Here is a 22331-nt window from a genome sequence, read left to right as displayed (position 1 = left end):
AATACCAAAAACGTCATTTGTGATTGTAGGACTCAGTATGTTAAAATGAGCCATTATTAACACAATTGCATTTTAATTTGTATAGGTCTTTTATTTACACATCAATAAAATCAAACATCAATGGACACAGGTTCAAAACTAACTTCCGGTCATTATCCTTGAGAAGTTAAGAATGTGTACATACACTATACTGCCAGAAGTATTCACTCACCCATCCAAATAATTGAATTCAGGTGTTCCAATCACTTCCATGGCCACAGGTGTGTAAAACCAAGCACCTAGGCATGCAATCGCTACAGACCTCCAAACTTCATGTGGCCTTTAGATTAGCTCAAAAACAGTGCGTAGAGAGCTTCATGGAATGGGTTTCCATGGCCGAGCAGCTGCATCCAAGCCTTACATCACCAAGCGCAGTGCAAAGCGGCAGATGCAGTGCTGTAAAGCACGCCGCCACTGGACTCTAGAGCAGTGGAGACGTGTTCTCTGGAGTGACGAATCTCGCTTCTCCGTCTGGCAATCCGATGGACGAGTCTGGGTTTGGCGGTTGCCAGGAGAACGGTACTTGTCTGACTGCATTGTGCCAAGTGTAAAGTTTGGTGGAGGGGGGGTTATGGTGTGGGGTTGTTTTTCAGGAGTTGGGCTCGGCCCCTTAGTTCCAGTGAAAGGAACTCTTAATGCTTCAGCATACCAAGAGATTTTGTACAATTTCATGCTCCCAACTTTGTGGGAACAGTTTGGGGATGGCCTCTTCCTGTTCCAACATGACTGCACACTAGTGCACAAAGCAAGGTCCATAAAGACATGGATGATTGAGTTTGATGTGGAAGAACTTGACTGGCCTGCACAGAGTCCTGACCTCAGTAGAAAACCTTTGGGATGAATTAGTCCCAACTGTCCCTTTACTGTCCCAACTTTTTTTGGAATGTGTTGCAGGCCTGAAATGCAGGAATGGATGTTTATTAATAAATAAAATGAAATTGAGCAGACAAAACATGAAATATCTCGTATTCACACTGTCTGCAATGAAATAAAAGTCAAAGTAAATGTTATTATTTGCAACTTTTTCTGATTTGGGGTTGTATGATGAGGTTAAGTGTTTGTGTGTGTGTGTGTGTGCCTGTGTGTGTGTGTCTGTGTGTGTGTGTGTGTGTCTGTGTGTGTGTGAGAGAGTAAAATATTAAATATCCTTTTTATGGTCTCATACTGGATAATCCAAAGCTTTCAGCTCAGTCGTGTTACAAGAATTATTTCTACTACTAAGTCCATGTCATATTTGCTATATTGTGATTACATGAGTGAGAAAGATCATATGATTTAATTACATTTATTTATGTATTTGTTTATACCTTTGATGTGTATACATTAGAAAATCAATCAATACATCTTTTTTAATGTAAATTACTATGCACTCAATTTCATTTTAAAATAGTATGCACTTAATCTAATTTTTAAATTAAGTTTAAAATTTACACAATTACATCACCAAAACATTGATATTCTGAGTAATCTGTTTGTTTGTTTATTAGGATTTTAATGCCATGTTTTACACTTTGGTTACATTGATGACAGGACAGGTAAGTTACTGGTTACATGATTCTTAAGTTCAAATTTAATGTCAATCACCATCATGGGCAATTTTCTATCGCCAATTCATCAACCTTACATGTCTTTGGTCTGTGGGAAGAAACCATTGCAGACACAGGGAGTACATGCAAACTCCACACAGAAAGGACCTGTATGGCTTCACCTGGGAATCAAACCCAGGACCTTCCTGCTGAGAGGTGACAGTGTTAGTCACTAAGCCGCCATGCCGCCCTTCCAAGTAATCTATTTGTAGATTTGTTTATTTTACTGCAAATAGATGATAAATGTAGACTGCTGCTGGTGTCACCTCTCTGTTGCACAGCCATTAGTTATTTCTCTGTCACATATTCTGGGCGAATTCCTTGCAGAAAGCAGATGTCGGTGGTTTAGCGTAAATAAGATTGTGCTCGCAGGGCACTGACAAACTAATAAATTATAGGTGAAGCCAGTTTTTCCATCTGGCTTTTAATACCAGAATCTTTGGTGTTTCAAATTAAAGACATTCTTTTGGTTGCCAAATGAATAGGCAATGATTTTGGTTTAGTCAAAAATTTTGTAGCTACAAACTTCATATGTACAGTGATGTAAAAAGTCATTGCTTTATTCTGTCCTGTCAGAGCTGCGGCAGGTCTGATTCCACCAGGAAATACTTGGCCAGGGCTGCCCAATATGTCAATCGAGAAAGACCAGTCGATTGCACAGCACATGCTGGTGGATCACGCTTCATTTAAACAGGTAAACGTGATTGACATGAAATGTGGCCACTGTTTCTTTAATTTGCTGTTTGTTACAATATCTACACCTCAGCCTGCCTAAAGCACCGCTAATCTAGAAAGTTTTCATTCATCAGTAGCTAGTTTGCGCCATTTTTGCAGTTTTCCTTTTGTAACCTACACTGTTTGTGAAGTTGAGTGCACAACCAAGCACAAAGAAACCAAAAACGGTTAGACTCGGGCAAGACCACAGCAAAGACGGCTGTTTCATTCATACATGGAAGAGGCTGACGGAAAATATTGAGATCTCATGTTACATACAGAAATTTTAACCCTACAATCTGACATTCATATTAAGTCAAGGGCCTCTGCTGGACAATTTTGAACTTGCTGGAGGAGGAAAAATATCCAAACATATATATGCCATATATTTGACAGCATTTTTTGGATCAACTTGCTTGTGTGAATCAGCCTTTTTTCCCACATGAAAATGATTAAATCTAAATATCGGTCCAACCTTACTGATGAACACTTGGAAGCCTGCTTGAGGATTGGCATCAGCAGCTACTCTACAGACTACATAAACCTGGCTAATACCATTCAGTGCAAATTTTTTTTCAGTTGCTTGCCCTGCAATGCTGAATATCAATATAGGCAACTAAAGCGCATTTAAAAAAGTAGTATGCGATGACCTGTTGACTAAAAAAATTTATCTTTCGTAAGCCACAGAAGTAGGAGCACCCCTGTACTAGGCGCAAGGCCAAAACAGCATGGACAGGGCATCAATCCATCGCAGATCTTCAGCCACCCCACCACACACATAGCCAATCATGTCTGTTGAAGTTTGGCCAGCCGATAGCACCAGTAAGATTCGAACTCGAGTCTTAGTAGTGATGTGCCAGGCATAATAGCCAGTTTCTTTAATTATTCTTTCTGTACCTCATTAAGTGTTAATTCACTGCATTTGCTAAGGACCTTTATAGTCTGGCTTAATTGGCCAGCTCGTCGCTGACTCATTGTTTTTTTTTCCCCCCATACTCATTCTTGAGGCTGAGAAGCTGAGCTTGACTCTGCCCAGCTCTTTTTTCTGCCAGCCTTTTTTGTGGCTTATTACCTTTTGAACCTGGCACTTCTGTTATGCAGCTTTGACTTTTTAGTCACCTTTTATTGACTCTGGGTTGTCAATTGCTGGTGGACTGAGAAGCTAACATTGGTGGCAATTTAGTTCTCATTTTATCTCTTTTGAATATGAGTGTGCTTTGCTGCATTAGGACCTGTAAATCTAGCAAATCATCAAGATCATCTTTCTGTGAGTCAAGGCTGATGGTTAACTGGTTTATGTAGTGGGACAGTGCTAAATACAAAAGCAAGTTTACATCTGAACAGATAAAAAGAAAAAGTTTCGGAGTGGTCTGAGATGCTTTGGCAGTAGCTTAAAGACTGTTGGGCCCTTAAACAAGGCCCTTAACCCTCTTTGCTCAAGGGGTGCTGTATAATAGCTGACCCTGCACTCTGACACCAGCTTACAAATGAGCTGGGATATGTGGAAAATGATTTTTTTGTACTGTATGTGTGTATATGTATACATGACAAATAAATGCTATAACTTGTTTAAAGTATTCTTACATAATGAATTCATTATTATGTTGTTAATTAATAATAAGTATATTAATTAATTAATAGTTAAATAATATAGTTAATTATTTATATTATTATTATATTATATTATTATAATTATTTATATTATTATTATATTATATTATTATAATTATTTATAATTATTAATAATAGATAATTAATTAATAAGTATTTAATTATTAATAGGGCGGCACGTTGGCTTAATGGGTAGCACTGTCGCCTCACAGCAAGAAGGTCCTGGGTTTGATCCCCAGGCGGGGTGGTCCGGGTCCTTTCTGTGCAGAGTTTGCATGTTCTTTCTGTGTCTGCGTGGGTTTCCTCTGGGAGCTCCGGTTTCCCCCCACAGTCCAAAAACATGCAGTCAGGTTAATTGGAGACACTGAATTGCCCTACAGGTGAATGGGTGTGTGTATGTGTGTCTGCCCTGCAATGGACTGGCGTCCCGTCCAGGGTGTTATTGTGTGCCTTGTGCCCATTGAAAAGCTGGGATAGGCTCCAGCACCATCCCCCAGCGACCCTAACTGGATAAACGGATAAGAATAAAATACAATAAAATAATAATAAAAATGAATGATTGTATTATTATAAATTATGTACAAATATTATGTATTATTATTTATTTGTTGTATTATGTTTAATTGTCTCAAATGAATCATTGTGACAAACGTTTCATATCAGAACAGAGAAATAACTTTTTTTTTATGTTTTTCTTAAGCAGGTAGAAAAAACGACCATAAGCTGTGATATATATTTTGTCTAGCTGTAATGCTGGCATGTTTCAAAAATGCCATTTCAGTTCATAATGCTTTTGGGAAATGTTTATAATACATTGTGTAGCAGCTTGAGGTCATAACACTGAGACCCAGAAGATTTGGTGTAAATCCCAGCATTCTGTCCCCAGCACTGTTTCAGCAATGTGTGAAAAAGGTGTGAATGAGTCAATTTGTGCTGTGTTGTGGCACCTACAGGCATTTAAGATTGTGCTGATCCTCGTTTCTTACAATGTTGCTTCTGACCTTAAGATATAAACTCTCGCTGGTTTCTACTGCACAACCATCTAAACAGGGGGTGACTAAACTTTTCTTGTTGGGGCCAGATAAAGTAAAAAAATATGCGGACTCTTTTGTAAGAAAACATATAAAAATTTAATAGACCTTCCTGATTACTAACAATTACACTTCTGTTTTACTGAAGTGACTAATTATCTGTTGTTGACAGTGTTGTGTAAACTAAGATGTTGCCAAATTCACTCACCAGTTTATAATCCTAATAGGAAGATTATTATATTTCTTTAAATTAAACGTACCCACTTCCCTCTGAATGTTCATTTTCCTAGTGTGCCTGAAATCTTTTGCATTTGCTGTCCAGTTTTTTTTTCTTTTTTTTTTTCTTTATGCATTTTCCCCCCTTTCTCACCCTTTTTAGCGCGTCCAATTGCCCGATTGCGTCATGCTTCCTCTCCACCAATGCCGATCCCTGCTCTGATTGAGGAGAACAAAGCTAACCCACGCCCCCTCCGACATGTGGGCAGCATGGCGTATGCATCTAATCACCTATACTTTGACGAGTGCATTGTGTACGGAGAGACACACCCTGAGAGCACTCTTTTCTCATCTCTGTGCAGGCGCCATCAATCAGCCAGCAGAGGTCGTAATTGCATCAGTCATGAGAGAGAGAGACCCTATCCGGCTTAGTCCCACCCAGGTCTGAACAACAGGCCAATTGTTGTTCATGTAGCCGCTCAGCCTTAGCCGGCACAAAAACACACGCTGGAACCAGAGCTGAGATCTCGAATACATCGTATCGAATCTCAGCTCTGGTTCCAGCGTGTGTTTTACCGCTGCGCCACCTGAGCGGCCCAGTTTTTGTTTCTTTGGGACTGCCATGTTTATCCAAAAAAATCGGGAACAATATAATGTTCCCAAAACCCACCACAGACTCTCTTTTGCCAAAGTTAATTTCAAGACTGATGAACTCTAATTACCTTTATTTGTTAAAGTAATTCGTTTAAAAATAATCCTAAGCCTTTCTTTTATTTATTTTGCATTTGTTGATTTAATCTGTTGTGTCTGGTTGTGTAATATCATTATAATTTTAAGGGAGTTCCTGCCCTTGGACTGCTGATTATGGGTTTTGGGAAATGGAATATGTTTAGTTGCTTTGACACAAAGTCTACTGTAAAAAGCAACTACATTTATCTTCCACTCTGATATCTTTATCATTCTCATCTTTGGAATTCATTCTTTCAAATCTCCTCTATGCAAATCAAACACGGCTTTAAGGTTCCTCAGAAAGTCAGAACAATGTGTCATCTCCAGGCTTAAAGCAACGTGTGGTCCATCAATCCCAAAGTTGCTCGAAATGCTTATAGGGAAAACTCAACATCTGTCCACGCATGCTCATTAGACTAGCTAATGATGGAGAGATTGGACCGCAGGGAGGAAAATTACAACTTCTATACTGAAAAGGGAAAAAAAAACAGGAACAGACTAGAGGAGCTGTGGGTGGAGGGAGGAGACAGCCCTAAGGGAGAGGATAAAAACTCTGCAGAGGAAGAGATAGTGAGATGGTGGGATGGCATAAGACCAAGGACAAAATGGGATAAGTGTGACAGTCTACTGTGAATAAAACTTCTAAAAATATTTAGAATCAGAATATTCCTCCTCAGGGTGGCACGGTGGCTTGGTGGGTAGCACTGTCACCTCACAGCAAGAAGGTCCTTGGTTCGATTACCAGGGGAAGGGTTCCAAGTCCTTTCTGTGTGGAGTTTGTATGTTCTCACAGTGTCTGTGTGGGTTAATTAAGATATAAATTGCCCTAGGTATGATCGGATGTGTGTGTGTATTTAATATGTTTAAATAAATTATCAATTCTCATTATTAATATAAAAATTGTCTGATTAATGCGGCATAAGAGAGTGGAGTTCATCTCCAGATTCATGTCAACATGATATTATTTTGTGTTTTTTTCTATTTATTTATGCATTTTCTCCCTTGGCCAATTAGTCTTCCACTGCTGGAGATCCCTGGTTGCGTTCGAGGAGGGTATATTCGCCTGCTCCATGCCCCCTCCGACGCATGCACAGTCCTCGACCCCTGTTTTTACGCCCGTGCCTTAGTGGATTCGCACATGAGGCTCCTCCACTTCTGCACACATGCCTCAGGCTTCTAACCAGGGTCCTTGTACAGCGTTTGAAGACCCCATCCCCTTTTTAGTCGGGTCTTTTCCCACCCAGCAGACTCGATGGCCAATTCTGTCTGCTGCAGGCACTGCCAATTGTGTACTCTAGATGGCGCCCAGCCGACCGTTAGCAGAGCTGAGACTGAACCTGGGTGTTCAGAACCTCTGTAACATCTGTTACGTTTTCACACCTCTTTAAAAAATACACTATATGGACAAAAATATTAGGACACTCCTTTCCCTTCCTGCCACAACAATTGTATGGAGAAGCTTATTTGCTTCCAAGTTTGCAGCAACAGTTTAGGGAAGACCCATTCCTAAAGAAACTCCATTGACCTGCATAGAGCCCTGACCTCAGCCCCACTGAACAGCTCTGGAATGAACTGGAACATTAGTTAAGGCTTTCCTGACCAACATCAGTGCTCAGCCATACAAATGCTCTTTTGACGGAATAGGTACAAATTCCCACAATCGTCTCAAATTCATAACTGGTATGCATGTCTGTATGTCTCTGTATCTGAATCTGTGTAAGTGTACAAGTGTGTGCCCGCATTTTCATAGTGAAACTAACTTTGTGCCCTACAGCCCCAAGCTTCTCAGACCAATAGGGGAAAAGACATGGGTCACAGGGGCGTGTCGCAGGGCAGCATCCCCTCAGCCTCCTTAATGATGAATGATGTCCTCCAATTAGGGATGTTGACGGTCCCTAAAGTGGCCAGCCATTAATCACATGACTGTCCTGCTCCACAGAACAAAAATCGCTCTTTGATTTATGAATCCTTCATCTCTGCTATTCCTCCCTCATTTTCTCCCTCTCTTTCCCTCGTTCGCTCCTTCCCTTCAGTCATGCTTTGCTTTTTGTGCTCGGCTGACTTCTGGAATCAGGGTTTTCATAGGGATGATAAATCAGACAAGTAGTTTTGGGGAAAAAGTCCTGTGACCTTTCATGTATACAAAAAGACACTGACAGTGTGTCAAATACATTACAGTGCTGTGATATATCTGATCATCAATTAAAACCCACACTGAAGGACATCATCAAAACTCACCCTGGACGCAATCTCTTTTCATTCTTCCATCTGAAAGATGTTATAGGGTCTTAAGAACACACACCTCCAGACTTATTTTTTTCCAAGTGCCATTGTTCATGACTTGTTCATCTTTATGACTTTGTTACCTGCTCGCTCTCCCTTTTAGTTATGCTGTATTAATTAGAGGTCCCGGAGTGTCATCCTACTCTCTGCAAAACTGACATTTTACACTTAACAATTTCACATTTTAACTACATTTTCTGTTGTTTTACTCCGAGGTGGTTCTGATGGAAACCTGTTTACCCACCTAAGGTTGTCGAGACTGCCGTGCCAATAATGCTGCTCCTGCTAGATGTGACAGACACCTGGTGTAATTGCACCAAAAATGTCAAGAACTCACTATGGACTTCATCTCAGACTGAACTTAATAATGAAGAACTCCAATTATTTTTTGCTAGTTATAACTTTTAGTTCAATTTAATTTTGTGTATGTATGATTTGTGTGGTTCATTTATGTGTTGTCCTCCAGGCCGCACAAGGAGGATAGGGGTCCTTGCTGAGTCTGGTTCCTTTCATGGTTTCTTCCTGTATTTTTAAGGGAGCTTTTCCTTGCCACTGTCGCCCTCGTCTTGCTCAACAGGGGTTTTTGGTCTGTTGGTCCTGGAGTCTGTAAAGTTGCTTTGAGACAGTGTCCTTTGTAAAAAGTGCTATACAAATAAATTTGACTTGAATTGACTTAATTATAATTAACCACCGAACCATTGCCAACAAAAATGTCCTTGTTCTATTAAGGTTAAAATGCCATTTAAATTCATTTCCAACAGTTGACGCTTGGTTTGAATTAAGAGCACAGATATAGATCTTATTTAGAGAAAGAGTTTATACACTGATCAGCCATAACATTTAAACCACCTCCTTGTTTCTACACTCACTGTCCATTTTATCAGCTCCACTTACCATATAAAAGCACTTTGTAGTTCTACAATTACTGACTGTAGTCCATCTGATTCTCTGCATGCTTTTTTAGCCCCCTTTTATGCTGGTCAGGACCCTCCCAGGACCACTACAGAGCAGGTATTATTTGGGTGGTGGATCATTCTCAGCGCTTCAGTTACAATGACATGTTGGTGGTGTGTTAGTGTGTGTTGTGCTGGTATGAGTGGACAAGACACAGCAATGCTAATGGTGTTTTTAAACACCTCAATGTCACTGCTGAACTGAGAATAGTCCACCAACCAAAAACATCCAGCCAACAGCGCCCCAAGGGCAGCGTCCTGTGACCACTGATGAAGGTCTAGAAAATGACCAACTCAAACAGCAGCAATAGATGAGTGATCGTCTCTGACTTTACATCTACAAGGTGGACCAACTAGGTAGGAGTGTATAATAGAGTGGACAGTGAGTGGACACGGTATTTAAAAACTCCATCAGCGCTGCTGTGTCTGATCCACTCATACCAGCACAACACACACTAACACACCACCACAATGTCAGTGTCACTGCAGTGCTGAGAATGATCCACCACCTAAATAATACCTGCTCTGTAGTGGTCCTGTGGGGGCCCTGACCATTGAAGACCAGGGTGAAAGCAGGCTAAAAAAGCATGTAGAGAAGTAGATGGACTACAGTCAGTATAAAAATATAAATATTTTTGCTGTTGCTTGACACATTTGTGACAGAAATAACACTGGTTTACATACTGGAAAAAGGTCAAATCAGGGCCATTTTTATATGCAGTTCTATCCATTAGTTCTATCTGTCTTTACTACATATTTCCTGTAGACTGTATGCATTCTAAGGAAAATAAATAGAAATCCTGCTGACAGACAGAAACCAGGTCAACAAATTCACCATGAAACCAGATAAGAACAATAAACAAAAACAAGTCACAAAACGAGCAAACAAGCTAAAAATACGACTTACATTTTGAGTTGAATTAAACTTGGAGTCGAAGTACTGGATAGAATCCGCCTGTAAAAAAAGAGAAAACAAATATATACATTATAACAATATAATAATTTACTGCACTTAAATACCCATTTTCAGCCCCAAACCAATCTCTGTCTGATCACGCCATTATGAATGGGCAGTGCAGACGTATAAGTAAGAGAAGAAATGTCCCTGAAGGGTTGGAGGATTGGTTTTTGACATGCTCATTGCTTGATAATAAAAGATCACAGTAATGAAATAATGAAGCATTCCTCGGGGCACGCTCACAAGACAAGTCATAATCTCATAATGCGCTCTGTCATTTAGTGTGATTTTGAAAACAGAGCAATTTTGATCCTGTGAGGAAGGAATTCATTATTGTTAAATAGATTTGTGTTTAGAATGTTTTGGTGAGGAACGAAAAACCGCTCTGGGTCAAATAGGGAATAAAGTTGCTACAACAGAATTGATAGATGACATTTCAGAATATCACTCTGGTTTGAGATGACATGCTTATTGAGTTTTGTTGACAAAAACATGCAAACATGAGTTTTGAAGAAGCTCTGCATCATTCCTCAAGGTTTTGGACTTAATTCTACAATATGCTCAATAGCACTGTATATATTTTATTCTATATTTCAATTATTCATTGACCATCCAGCTTGATTAAAGCCACAATATTAATGTACAGTCGAATCCGGTTAATTGGACCACCGGTTAATCGGACCAGCCGCTTATTCGGACCGAATCCTAAAGTACCGAAACAAATCCTATTATGTACGTGTAATGTTATTCGCTTATTTGGACCAAAATTCTGTTTAATCGGACCAAAGAACGTGAGAGCGAATAAGAAAAAGAAGCCACAAGTCGCCACTTAGAGCGGATGCAAAGCGGGTCAGCGAGATATGGGAGAATTCCTGGGCTCCCCGGGAGAATTTATGCTTTTATCAAAGGTCAGGAAATCCGAAAAGTTGTGTTGACAAGAGCAAAACCAGCGGGAGGTGAACACGCCCACCACTTTCTTTCCCACAACGAAGCACCCAGTAGCCAGCAGCGTGGTTATTGGATCCATCTGCATCTCCGCTTTTCTGCGAAATGAAGTCAAGCGTAAACAAGAGTGTCCGGCAACACGTGCAAGGAATTCCCTCCTGTCAATCACGATTAACGCGTCAGATCACACTGGATAAGTTCTTCAAACGTTGACTGGAATTTAGTAAGAACTTTTTTTTTTATTATGCTTCGCATGCTGAGTACCTATACATTGTGTTGTAGATCGTTTCGAAAAACTTGTTTGCAAATTTATTTTTCAATGAACAAAGTTCGTAAGCAACAGTAGTTCTTGTTTGTACGTTCGCTATACGTGTACAGTATATCGCAAAATAAAGGTTTAATAAACATTTAATATGTTACATAAATTATAGCACGTCCCGTATTGTAACATAGGGCATGTTCGTGTAATCGGACCAGCCGGTTATTAGGACCAAAACGATCGCGTCCCGATGTGGTCCGATTAACCGGATTCGACTGTATTCAGGTTTAAATGAGTGATGGTACCAATAAGCTTAGTTAAATTAGGTTCAGTTTAGTTCAATTCAATGTAGTCTAGTCTAGTACAATCCAATTTTGTTCAATTTATGTCCAATTCAGTTACATTTAGCTATACTTATTTGATTATATTTTTCTCCCCTAATCTAGTCGTATCCAATTACCCTGATTGCATTACGCTTCCCCTCTACCGATACAACCCTCCACTGCTGACTGAGGAGCTTCGCAAATGACACACGCCCTCTCCGACACATGTGCAGTACCGACTGCATCTTTTCACCTGCATGAGGCGAGTTCATATGCGGATCAGCCTGAGCCACATCCTGATCAGCATTATTCCCCAACTCTGTGCATGTGCCATTAATCAGCCAGCAGAGGTCGTAATTGCACCAGTTATGAGGAACCCTGGTCTGGCTTACCCACCCTGTGAACAGCAGCCGATCGTTGTTCATGTGGATGCCCAGCCCAGCCGGATGACAGAGCTGAGATTGCCTGAAGTGCCTGATGCCAGACAATTGCTATCTTAATAATATAGAGGTTGTTTATAAATTCCCACACACAAAAACACACACACACAAATATTTTGGAAAGCCTTATCACAACAGTGGATGCTGTTATGCCTGAGCAAGGAGTCCACATAGATTTTGGCCATACTACTATATACAGCATAATTGTAGTTGGATTTTAATATTAAGCTCATGCTGACTTTTAGATTAAATTTATTTCTGTGTATTTTCTATTTAATCATAAATATGAGACACTGGTTGGGCATTCAGGTGGTGCAGCGGTAAAGTTTGCTAGCTCACTACCAATGATATACAGAGGTTCAGGGTTTAAATCTCAGCGTTGCTGAGGACATGATTGACTAATGTCCAAGGAAGGATGGTGGGGATGGCTGAAACAGCATAGCCAGTGGGAGGTCAGTGCGCTCTTAGAGCTGATCCCAAGCCTGGATAAAAAATAAGAGGGTTATTCTGAACACCCTGGTTCGAATCTCAGCTCTGCTACCGACTGGCAGTGCCTGCAGGGTGGTAAAAGACCAAACTAAGTGGGTGGGGTTAAGGTGACCAAGTGAGTGACCGAGTGGATGAGCCTCATGTGTGAATCCATCAAAGCACGGGCATAGAAGAAGAGGTTGAGGACTGCTGATGTGTCGGAAGGGGGGTGGAGCAGGCAAATATACCCTCCTCAAATGCAATAGGGATTCCCAGCAGCGGAAAACAAATCCATAAATACATAGGAAAAAAATTATATAATGGTTGTCAGGAAGGGCATTTGGTACAAAAACTGCACCACAAAAAGTGCCAAGCAATGCGTAAGTATAGAAGTGACCAAAAGAAAAAAAACTGATTATTAAAATTTTCTGGAATCCAACAACCAACATTTTTATGGCTCTAAAATGACCTTGGCATGATGAGAACCGAGTATAACACAAATTAAGCAAATTTCTTTTTCTCATCGCAAAGCAGTGTCGTATTAACATCAGCCTCTGCATTTGGAACCTCATTTCCAAATATAGCGCTCAGATGCCATGCTGGCTGCTCTATATTCAGAGTACTGATGTGTATTGTGTAATGAAGTTTAAACGGAGGTTGAAAGTGCCATATCCATCGCGTCTAATGGAACCAGACTCACACTGAGTCTCCCTGCTGCTCATCTCTGCAAGCAGCCTTTATCTTTTTTCTTCTCCTTCCCTATTCTTCTTCTCCTCCTCTCTTCTCCACACTTTCCACTCCCCTCCTGGTCAAACTCTCTATTCTGGCAACCTTTTCTTTTTCTTTTGCCTCCTTTTTTCTTCCTTCCACTCTCGTCTCTTCTCATTCTTTCTCCTCTACTTCTTTTTTTCGTCTCACCTCAATCTCTTTTTTTTTAATCTTCTTTTTTTGTCCTCTCCAATCCTCTTCACTTGGGTTTTCTTCCTATCCACAAAGAGGACAGGATCTCAAGGGCAGTGAGGTGCTGGATGGCTAAGTGTGAGATATTAGTGTCAGTTTTGCTATTATGTCTCAACCTTTCTCTCTCTAACCCTTCTCTGCCTTCTCACTTTTTATTTTGGCTGTTCTCCAGCTCTTCCTCATGCTGCCAAGGCAAACACACCAGATTCCAGTCTGTGTGATGACAGCAGGGACAGAGACAATCGTAATGGCTGAATGAACACTCAGCAATCTGTAGCGCTCCCAGATTTATTCCTCAATCCATAACACACTTATTTTAATCAGCCCTCTTTCGGCTTTAAAGATCTGTAGCGTGTGGGGGTGTCATGCATTGACCTTTACATAAGTAAATGGCAAGCTGATACACGATATGGCCAAAAGTATTTAGACACCTGACCCTGAGCTTGTCAGATAAAACAAAGTGTATTTAAACAGAATTACTTTTATGTAATTTTATTAATCATTTTCTCCCGATTTTAGTGCGTCCAATTTTACCCAATTGCATGATGCTTCCTCTCTACTGGTGCTGACCCCCGCCTCAATTGAAGAGAGCAAACTGGCACACGCCCTTTCTGACACAAGAGCAGTAGCCGACTGCATCTTATCACCTACACAAGGAGAGTTCATATGTGGATCAGCCTTTGTGTACGGAGAGCCACACCCCGATCAGCATTATTCCTCGACTCTGTGCAGACGCCTTCAATCAGCCAGCAGAGGTCGTAATTGCATCAGTTATCCGGTCCCTATCTGGCTCCTTCCTTGGATGAACAACAGCCAAACGTTGTTCATATAGCCGCCCAGTCCAGCACAACACACACTAACACACCACCACCATGTCATTGTCACTGCAGTGCTGAGAATGATCCACCACCCAAATAATACCTACTCTATGGTGGTCCTGTGGGGGTCCTGACCATTGAAGAACAGCATGAAAAGGGGCTAACAAAGCTAACATGATTTACACAATGTTTACTTAAGACATTGGAGATACTCATTTTAGTTCCTATCAAACCCCTCTGTACAGGGTAAAGCTCTGCATCTCAGCACAGATGTGTGTGCACAGAGGGAAACATCTTCATCCTTCTAAACTAAACAAGCATACATGGGACCCCCCACACACTGTCTGAGTCAAGAGAAGCACAGTCCATATCCACGCTTTCTGTTTTTATCTCATCAGCTAAATGTTCACAGCAGCTCCCTACTTATAGTTTACAGCTTCACACAGTGTTAGAGAGAGAGAAAGAGAGTTGTGCTCCCCAACTTTACCTCCCTCCCAGACCCCGACAAACTGCCGCACCTACTGGGGGAGCACAAAGAGAGCTGCACACTAGCAGCACTCTATACACACACCTGCCACCAGGTGAGGGACAGTGGGTGACCATGTCCCATACACACACACACACATACACACACACACACATACACACACACACACACACAAACTGATCGTTTTTACTACCTCATTAATGTAAATATTATAATTTTTATTGTTCTTATTTTGCTGTTTTTATTAATATTTTATTCTATTTTATAATATTTTTGCACATGTAACTATTCTGTACACATTTCTGCAAATATTTCATTATATCTTTTCATGGGACAACACTATAGACATGAAACTTGGATATAACTTAGAGTAGTCAGTGTACAACTTGTATAGCAGTGTAGATTTACTGTCTTCTGAAAATAACTCAACACACAGCCATTAATGTCTAAATAGCTGGCAACATAAGTGAGTACACCCCACAGTGAACATGTCCAAATTGTGCCCAAATGTGTCGTTGTCCCTCCCTGGTGTCATGTGTCAAGGTCCCAGGTGTAAATGGGGAGCAGGGCTGTTAAATTTGGTGTTTTGGGTACAATTCTCTCATACTGGCCACTGGATATTCAACATGGCACCTCATGGCAAAGAACTCTCTGAGGATGTGAGAAATAGAATTGTTGCTCTCCACAAAGATGGCCTGGGCTATAAGAAGATTGCTAAAACCCTGAAACTGAGCTACAGCATGGTGGCCAAGGTCATACAGCGGTTTTCCAGGACAGGTTCCACTCGGAACAGGCTTCGCCAGGGTCGACCAAAGAAGTTGAGTCCACGTGTTCGGCGTCATATCCAGAGGTTGGCTTTAAAAAATAGACACATGAGTGCTGCCAGCATTGCTGCAGAGGTTGAAGACGTGGGAGGTCAGCCTGTCAGTGCTCAGACCATACGCCGCACACTGCATCAACTCGGTCTGCATGGTCGTCATCCCAGAAGGAAGCTGACGCACAAGAAAGCCCGCAAACAGTTTGCTGAAGACAAGCAGTCCAAGAACATGGATTACTGGAATGCCCTGTGGTCTGACGAGACCAAGATAAACTTGTTTGGCTCAGATGGTGTCCAGCATGTGTGGCGGCGCCCTGGTGAGAATTACCAAGAGAACTCTATCTTGCCTACAGTCAAGCATGGTGGTGGTAGCATCATGGTCTTGGGCTGCATGAGTGTTGCTGGCACTGGGGAGCTGCAGTTCATTGAGGGAAACATGAATTCCAACATGTACTGTGACATTCTGAAACAGAGCATGATCCCCTCCCTTCGAAAACTGGGCCTCATGGCAGTTTTCCAACAGGATAACGACCCCAAACACAACCTCCAAGATGACAACCGCCTTGCTGAGGAAGCTGAAGGTAAAGGTGATGAACTAAACCCAATTGAGCACCTGTGGCGCATCCTCAAGTGGAAGGTGGAGGAGTTCAAGGTGTCTAACATCCACCAGCTCCGTGATGTCATCATGGAGGAGTGGAAGAGGATTCCAGTAGCAACCTGTGCAGCTCTGGTGAATTCCATGCCCAGGAGGGTTAAGGCAGTGCTGGATAATAATGGTGGTCACACAAAATATTGACACTTTGGGCACAATTTGGACATGTTCACTGTGGGGTGTACTCACTTATGTTGCCAGCCATTTAGACATTAATGGCTGTGTGTTGAGTTATTTTCAGAAGACAGTAAATCTACACTGCTATACAAGTTGTACACTGACTACTCTAAGTTATATCCAAGTTTTATTTCTATAGTGGTGTCCTATGAAAAGATATAATAAAATATTTGCAGAAATGTGAGGGATGTACTCACTTTCGTGATACACTGTAGGTGCTGAAGCAAATTCTCAAGCAGTTTTCCAAGTGTTCATCAGTAAAGGACCAATATTTAGACTTAATTATATTCATGTTGAAAAAGTCTGATTCATACAAGTAGGTTCATTCAAAAATGATGTGAAATATGTGGCACATTTTCTTATGTTTGGATATTCTTCCTCAGCCAGCAAGTTCCAAAATTGTCTTCACAAACAGTGTAGGTTACAAAAGAAAAAATGTAAAAATGGTGCAAACTGGCTACTGATGAATGAAAACTTTCAAGATTAGCAGTGCTTTAGGCGGGCTGAGGCGTAGCTATGGTAAAAAAACGCAAATTAAAGAAACAGTGGCCACATTTCATGTCAAGCACGTTGACCTGTTTGAATGACGCGCAATCTACCAGCGTGCACTGTGCGATCGACTGGTAGATCACAATCGATGTATTGGGCACCATGTATTGTCTTACGTTTATAGACTTAGCTTTGTGCACAGGGGCGCAGTTGTGTTGGAACAGAAAAGGACCGTTTCCAAACTGCTGCCACAAATTTAATAGCATGTCATTTACTTCATAAAATGAATTCTATTTTCCTGTTAGTAATAAATAACAGATATAGATAATCAATAGGGCAATCATCTAGAAACATTAAAGAATTAAAGGAATATCAATATTTTCATGAACACCTTGACCTTTATCTGGCAAAACAGTATTTTATTAAGCACATTTGCTGTTTCCACACAGTAAACACTGGACAAGAATCATTATATAAATAGGAAAATCATCTTAAAGCAGATCAAATTAGGCTATTTATAATTAGCCAATTTGTCAAGAGCAAGATTTTTAGTGCCCCCAAATGAATATGATTCTGTGATTCTGGCTGATCTGAAAGGTTGAATGTATTCTAATTAGCCCAGAATATTAAAAAAAAAAGAAAAGAAAAAAGGCCCAAAGGATCTCACACAGCTTCTTTCAGTAAACCTAATTAAACTGTTCTATAAAACAGCTGTTTTGCACATTACATTTAATATATGTATATATACACCGATCAGCCATAACATTAAAACCACCTCCTTGTTTCTACACACATTGTCCATTTTATACTTTGTAGTTCTACAATTACTGACAGTAGTCCATCTGTTTCTCTGCACGCTTTGTTAGCCCCCTTTCATGCTGTTCTTAAATGGTCAGGACTCTCCCAGGACCGCTACAGAGCCGGTATTATTTGGGTGGTGGATCATTCTTAGCACTGCAGTGACACTGACATGGTGGTGGTGTGTTAGTGTGTGTTGTGCTGGTATGAGCACACCTCACTGTCACTGCTGGACTGAGAATAGTCCACCAACCAAAAATATACAGCCAACAGCGCCCTGTGGGCAGCGTCCTGTGACCACTGATGAAGGTCTAGAAGATGACCAACTCAAACAGCAGCAATAGATGAGCGATCATCTCTGACTTTACATCTACAAGGTGAACCAACTAGGTATGAGTGTCTAATAGAGTGGACAGTGAGTGGACATGGTCCTGACCATTGAAGAACATGGTGAAAGGGGGCTAACAAAGTTTGTAGAAAAATAGATGGACAGTAATTGAACTACAAAGTGTTTCTATATGGTAAGTGGAGCTGATAAAATAGACAGTGAGTGTAGAAACAAGGAGGTGGTTTTAATGTTATGGCTAGTTATAGTTATATTAGTTATATAATGGTATTTAGTGTTAAATACATTTAATTCATTCATTTTTTAATTGTCGGAACAGCAGAAAGGGTGATGTCCTCGCACACCTGACTATAGGCAAAGGCATGAAAGAAGGACAGTTTGTGTGTGTGTGTGTGTTGTTGTGTGAATGAGTGAGTGTGGAAGTGAGTTGAGTGAGCAAGCAAGCAAGACTAAAAAAATAGAAGGGTTTGCTATAAATAGCACTTGTCTGCTGAGACCATCCTTCTGGCAGCAGTGTGGATGTTTCTTGTGGGCCTGCAGTGTGTGTGTGTGTGTGTGTGTGTGTGTGTGTGTGTTTTACGTCTGCTCCTCTGTGTATACTCATGCTGACTATATCTTGAGCAGTCCACGTGCCAGCATATTTATTCTCGTAATAGCATCTTGGTTTGTCACAAAGCGCCAAAATACATTAGCACAGTGTTTGCTATTCTGGGGTCTTTAGGGGGACATGAAACCTGATCCATGGGGAAGGAGAGTGGAAGTATGACTGTTTGTTTATTAGGACCTTAACGTCATGTTTTACAGTTTGGTTACATTCATGACAGGAACGGTAGTTACTCATTACACAAGATTCATCAGTTCACAAGGTTATATCAAACACAGTCATGGACAATTTTGTATCTCTAATTCACCTCACTTGCACAGTGAAACAGTATCGAACCCAGGACCTTCTTGCTGTGAGGCGACAGTGCTACCCACTTAGCCACTGTGCCGCCCTGAGTAGAAGTATGACTGGAAATGTTTGCCTTGTCAAAAGAGCATTTGTAAGGTAAGACAGCTGTTAGACCAGAAGGTCTTGTCTGAACCTTTCAGTTGATCTCAAAGGTGTTTATTGAGTTTATGGTTAAGGGTCTGTGCACACCACTAGATTTTGGTTCAAACAAAACCATCTGAACTAGTCATGCTGAAACAGAAAAGGGCCTTCCCCAAACTGTTGGTGCAAAGTTGAAAGCAGTGGAATGTGAAACAAGCAAAAAACAATAATTTTTTAATTATGACCCAGGGTGGCATGGTGGCTCGGTGGATAGCACTATCGCCTCACAGCAAGAAGTTCCTGGGTTCGATCCCCAGGTGGGGCTGTCCGAGTCCTTTCTGTGTGGAGTTTGAATGATCTCCCTGTGTCTGCGTGGGTTTCCTCTGGGTGCTCTGGTTTATACTGTATATATATTTACCACTTGGTCAGGGTCTTGGTGGTATCCCTAGAATCATTATAACACACCCTGGACATGACACCAACCAGCATGTTGGTAATGGGCCAGTGCAATATATTGCTGTGCCTCCTGAATCCTGAGCACCCTAAATGTATCGAATACACAAAAATAGAATAAATCTGTTTCAGTGTAAACACAATCCTCTAAAGATCAGATTTATTGCTTTAAACCTCAGAAAATATAAATAAATAAGAAGTATCTCAAGTGTTAACAGTATAACTAAGGTCCTACCTAAATCACGACAGTGAAAATCACGTAACGGGCTGTGAAATACGCAATTTGCCATGAAAATCAAAAGCCATTTAACATGTTTTATTCGTGTAGCAGATGAAATATGAGGTGCAATATGAGGAGCAATATGAGGCGGTCCTAGCTATCCGACAGCAATTAAGTTAGTGTAACAGACTTTTCTGTGTAGTTTGTTGACGATGTGCATTTTGTCCCTTTGGGGATTCCATAATTAATAGAAAAGTGTGGTTCTCTACACACGTGATCATCTCTCTGTGGTGTGTGCTGTGCCTCAACAGAACAATCCAGTAAAGTATTATGCTCCAGATAGTTTGTCTATGTACAGTTTATTTCATACACTTTTTTACTTACATACAATTTTTCTCCAACCTTTTCCCCCAATTTTCTCCCCTAATCTAGTCATGTCCAATTACCCTGATTGCATCCTCCACTGATTCAACCCTCCAGTGCTGACTGAGGACGCTTCTCAACTGACACACGCCCCCTCTGACATGTGCTCAGTACAGACTGCATTTTTCACTTGCACGAGGCGAGTTCATATATACCAATCAGCACTGGGCACAGAGATCACACCCTGATCAGCATTATTCCTCAGCCCTGTGCAGGCGCCATCAATCAGCCAGCAGGGGTTGTAATCCTATGAAAAACAGCCAATCGTTGTTCAGCCAGCCAGCCACCCAGTCCATGTATTCAAAAACCCAGCTCTGGTGTGCTAGTATATTTTACAGCTGCACCACCTGAGCAGCTAGTTTATTTCTTCCTTTACAAACTCAGCAAACTCTACAGACGCTCCAAGATGTCGAAGTGTGAAGCAGCTAAAAACACTACTCGGGTAACTGAGTTAGAAACATTTCCACCAATTCTGTGGACGCAGAGGGAGTGTGTCAAAAAAAATGGACAAGAATTTTCGTCTTTTAACTATTAAGGTAGGCTGTGCTGTGTATTGTAGCTTCCATTGATTCCATCATTTAATTTACGAGTGTTATTTAATAACTGTCATAAAAATGTGGCACCTTTCTTAAAAAATCTGTGAAATCTGTGATTTTTGAAAAACAAGGTCCGTAAAATTAAGCACATTTTCTTGTGAATTAGTAGTGGCTCCAAGTATAACTAACATACTGTTTTCTAATTTGTAATGATGTAAAATTGAGGATTAAAATAACACAGCACACACAGACAGCACACAGATACAGACACGTGTGTATGCTTGCTAAATCTGTCCTCCTGTTTCTGCTGAGCTGGCAGAACCTCTACATTCAGTCTCTCTCTCCTGGTCTGTCTCTGTCTCCAACTTTGGGTTAAAGACAAATGCATTACCAGCAATTAACCAGCCAAAACACACACAAATAGAAACACGAGTAGGTCTACTGATGACCCAGTGTGACTTATTCGTGAACATGTGTGCACACAGCGTTATCTGAGAAGGAAATCGAGCATGCCACATGCCTCGGGCTCATTTCTGCACAACTCTAACTGGATGAGGTCACGTGACCAGTAATCGCCCTCCTTCATTTGCATTAGAGCTGGGACACTGCATGTTGCTATAGAAACAGTCGCCTCCGCTCTACATCGTATTTGTCCTCCTGTCCACTCTTGTATCTTCACTGAAAGCTTTTTTTTTTTTTTGCATATTTTATAAACGTGTATACTTTACCCTAAGTTGTCTCGATAGAAACATCCTAATAGCCACTACTAATGCCAGTAAAAATCATGAAGCATAATACTTTATGTATGAGTTATATTAGTGTGTTAATAATATTAAATGAAACACTGTAAGCATGTAGCATGTAGCCTTAAGCATTTTATGACAAACTTAAGCACTGTCCCCTCACAGCAAGAAGGTCCTGGGTTTGAATGACAGGTGGAGTAATCTGGGCCCTTCGTGTGTGGAGTTTGCATGTTCTCCCAGTGTCTGCTCCAGTTTCCACCCACAGTCCAAAGACATGCAGTCAGGTTACTTGGAGATACTGAATTTCCCTAAGTGTGTGTATATGTGTGTGTGTTTGCCATGTAATGGACTGGTGCCCTGTTCAGGGTTGTTCCTGTCTTTTGCTTAGTGAACTGCAACCCTGACCAGGATAATGAATGAATGCTGTAAATAAATAAACAAATAAATAAATAAAACAACATAAGAAATAATAATAATAATAATAATAAAAATAATAATAATAAAATGTACCTCCAGTTGTAACCATTGTTTATATTCGGTTGAATATTTGGTAGGCACTGATTTATGGTCTACTGAGTAGCAAATATCACACACCCAGCCTCTTTGTGCTCCCAGAGTTCATGTTTATGTGCCACGCCCCTTTCTCCAGGAGCACATGTTGGAGGTAGATTTGTTTTTAGTGGCTACGCCTATCATGATGATTGGTCAATGAAGCTAATGACCCACAGCTGAACCTAATTGCAGGTTAAGTGCTCAAGGCATTTGAGGTGAGGCTGTGGTCATTCACTGACTTACTCACCCACTGTCTTAACTGCTTATCCAAT

The 22331-nt window shown here is 40.9% G+C and overlaps 1 protein-coding gene across 1 annotated transcript in view; it reads right to left on the bottom strand.

Moving 5' to 3' along the window:
* Positions 1-22331, bottom strand: part of cacna2d2a (calcium channel, voltage-dependent, alpha 2/delta subunit 2a) — a 379664-nt gene that overhangs the window by 150104 nt on the left and 207229 nt on the right. Inside the window, exon 5 of the mRNA XM_062996697.1 lies at positions 10089-10117. Within this exon, the coding sequence (XP_062852767.1) occupies positions 10089-10117 (29 nt within the window). The remainder of the gene's footprint in view (positions 1-10088; positions 10118-22331) is intronic.

The sequence above is a fragment of the Trichomycterus rosablanca genome, chromosome 6 (genome assembly GCF_030014385.1).
Source record: "Trichomycterus rosablanca isolate fTriRos1 chromosome 6, fTriRos1.hap1, whole genome shotgun sequence".
NCBI lineage: Eukaryota > Metazoa > Chordata > Actinopteri > Siluriformes > Trichomycteridae > Trichomycterus > Trichomycterus rosablanca.
Note: the sequence above shows the minus strand (reverse complement) of the source record. Positions and strands in the feature narration are given on the sequence as shown.